The sequence below is a fragment of the Aureococcus anophagefferens genome, assembly GCF_000186865.1.
Source record: "Aureococcus anophagefferens unplaced genomic scaffold AURANscaffold_778, whole genome shotgun sequence".
Classification (NCBI taxonomy): domain Eukaryota; class Pelagophyceae; order Pelagomonadales; family Pelagomonadaceae; genus Aureococcus; species Aureococcus anophagefferens.
In genome coordinates, this window is record NW_008706080.1 from 1 (window position 1) to 2980 (window position 2980).

The 2980-nt window shown below is 63.1% G+C and overlaps 1 protein-coding gene across 1 annotated transcript in view; it reads right to left on the bottom strand.

The window, feature by feature from the left end:
* Positions 1-252: 252 nt before the first annotated feature.
* AURANDRAFT_69013 (hypothetical protein) overlaps positions 253-2980 on the bottom strand; it is a gene marked incomplete at both ends in the record, with an annotated part of 4580 nt that continues 1852 nt past the window's right edge. The window contains one exon of the mRNA XM_009044759.1: positions 253-318. Within this exon, the coding sequence (XP_009043007.1) occupies positions 253-318 (66 nt within the window). The remainder of the gene's footprint in view (positions 319-2980) is intronic.

Genomic DNA, 2980 nt, shown 5'->3' on the forward strand with positions numbered 1-2980 from the left:
AGGCGCTCGGCGTCGACGAGTACATGTTCAATCAGCCGTCGCTGGAGCAGGTCTTCCTGAAGTTCGCCGCGTCGCTGGAGCAGGTCTTCCTGAAGTTCGCCGCGTCCGCGCACGGCGCGACGACTTCCTCGAGGCCGAGCCCGTGACGGCGAAGCCCCACGGCAACTTCGGCGAGGACGCAAGCGACGCCGAGGCGCCGCCCGCGCTCACGCGCGGGACGTCGTTCTCCCACAAGCGCGGGCGATAACGCGCCTAGGAATACGCCTCGGGGTCGTAGAGGAACAGGTGGGGCCGCGGGTTGTAGAGCACCCGGTATACCTGGGAGTAGGGCTCGATGCCCTTCTTCCCCGCGGCGAATGCGAGTTGCCTCCATCTGCTGCAGTAAAAATGGGACCCAAAAAAAGGAGTACGCCTCTTCCACCTTGTGGGCTCGAAGAAAGCACCCGAGCGTCATTCCCAATCTGCATCTGCAACGCAAAGCCGGCTTTCTATCCTGGCGAGCCACATACGATTTAGTTTGAATTATTTATCTCTTTACTTCAGAGGCATGCAGATCGATCGACGCGATGTCGGAGCTGTCGACACGGACACGCGCTCGGCGACGGACGCGCCCAGATGGTCGATGACGGGTCGACGACAAAGAGGCAGCCGCGCCGGCACCGAAATCGACGAGGTGACCTTCCTGCGCGGCCCGCTCGAGGCGCTGGGCGTCGACGGCTTCACCTGGAGCGTCGATCGTCGGCGCGCGGTCCGCGGCGATCCTCGAGGCGCTCGGCGTCCCGCTGGGCGTCCGAGACGTGGACGAGATCCTCGGGGCGCGTGCTGGTCGATGCCGCGCCCGTCCTTCGATAAGAAGATGACGCGCCGCGCGCCCCTGCGCCATGTCCGCGACAACGAACACGGGACGCCTTCCTCAAGGCGGCGAAGGGGCGCGGACCCGCGGCGCGGCGCTGTCTTCGAGGACTCGCCCCTCGGTCGCGCTTCCGCGCACACCCGCCAACGCGGGCCGCTTCGCCGAGCTCACGCTGACCTTTACGGGATCGCGGACTTCCGACGAGAAGCGACTCGAAGCACGAAGCATCCCAGCACAAAACCGCTTCAACCATGATATCCCGGCACAAAAACGCTTCAAGCATCTGCTGACGATGCCCTTCTGCCTTTGCAAGAACCTCCCGGCGCCCATCGTCCTTCGTGCTACGCGCGCGGATATAGCAACACTATCGGCGTAGCATGCCACACTGACCCGGGTTAGTATGAGAGGCAGCTCGAGGCGATCGCGACACAACATTAGAGAAAGGCGCCACGAAAGCGCACGTCGCTTAGGCTCGTCGTCACTTTCCCGCCTTCTCGATTTTGCTTTCCTTCTCACTCTCCTTTTTCCCTAGCGCGAAAATGCCTACGGATAGTCCAAGTCCGGCCTCAACGTGGCCAAAGACACCTATCGCCAGCTGCACCACGCGATGGGGCAGCCCCCTTGCAGTGGCCCGGTCCGCTGCCAGCGGCACTCTAATCCACACCCTAGCGCGAAAATGCCTACGGATAGTCCCCAGGGGCACTGCAAGTCCGGCCTCAACGTGGCCATGCGCCATGTCCGCGACAACGAACACGGGACGCCTTCCTCAAGGCGGCGAAGGGGCTCAGACCCGCGGCGCGGCGCTGCCTTCAAGGACTCGCCCCTCGGTCGCGCTTCCGCGCACGCCCGCCGACGCGGGCCGCTTCGCCGTTAATAGAGTGACCCTGACCCTCTCCTGTTGGGAATCAGGGGTGGCGATGCGCGACAAGTACGCCCGCTGGATATCGTTCTGGCCCCTCATGTCGCTCGGCGGGCTTGACTTGAGGCTAGCTCGGCCCCATCGAGGCCGTTTTGCGGTACCCTAAACGTTTTTTTAATGGGGCGGCGCCCCATTTGCGAATCAAAAAGGGTACCGAACCCCCGGCCAAGTCTCTATTTTTCTAGGATTTTTTGAAGATGACGATGAGCGCGGGCTGCGCTTCGCAGAGCATGGGCGAGTCGCCTCTTTCGGCGCGCAATGCGGGTGTCTCGGGGCATACGATCGTCCCTGCTTCCTCCGCTGGAGACCGCGTGCTGGCATGTCGATGAATGGTCGAATCGCCGGCAAACTTTGTGGGATTGGTTGTGTGATCATGGGCCACAAAGGGAGGGCGTTTATGTACGGGAACGGCTGATGAGGCCCGGGGTAAGTTCTTCCCAACCGCTGGATGCCCCGCTGGACGCGAGGGGGTCGCGGCTTCGAATCTCCCTTCCGCGAAGCGGCGCGGACGGCGCGGACGGCGGACGGCGCGGACGCGGCACGGGGTCACTTTTTTTTGTTCCAACGAGTGATCTCACGGATGAAATAAGATCTCCGATGCTGGGAGAGGTCGACAGAGAGATACGACCCCGACTCCGCGGACAACGAGGCCGGGCGCTGCGCACCGTGGCCCGAGTGCGTGACCGCGCCGCAGGAGCCATCCGAGTTTCCCGACGCTCTGCGTTCCTGTTAGCCCCGCCCCGGCCCCTACGGCCCTAAAGGAGCGGTCTGCGCCGGCTCGGGGTCGCTCTGGTGCCGTTTGGAGTCTAGCCTGGCGTACTTGTCGTGCTTCGCCACTTCCGAGTCACGGATGACCCGCGCGCGCGCGACGCCTTCGCAGTGGTGCTGCGGAGTTTGACTGCAGAGATATTTAGCGGGGACTTGCCTCGATTAGCCAGGAAAGTAGCGCCCAGAGGAGAGAGAGAGAATGAGCTGTTATTTATTATTGCAGCTCAGTCGATACTCGCTACTTACCTCTCCGTTCAAGAAAAATAAAATGTTTGGGGAATACGGACATTGTAGGAGCCCTAGACGCGCCGAGGAGGTACCGAACGACACCCCCAGTCTACCACGCGTCCGTCAGGATGCCCAGGCGCGCGCGGAGGGCCGCGTAGGAGGGGTGGACGTGGACGCGGTGGGCACCGCCGCCGCCCTTGCCCTCGGTAGGC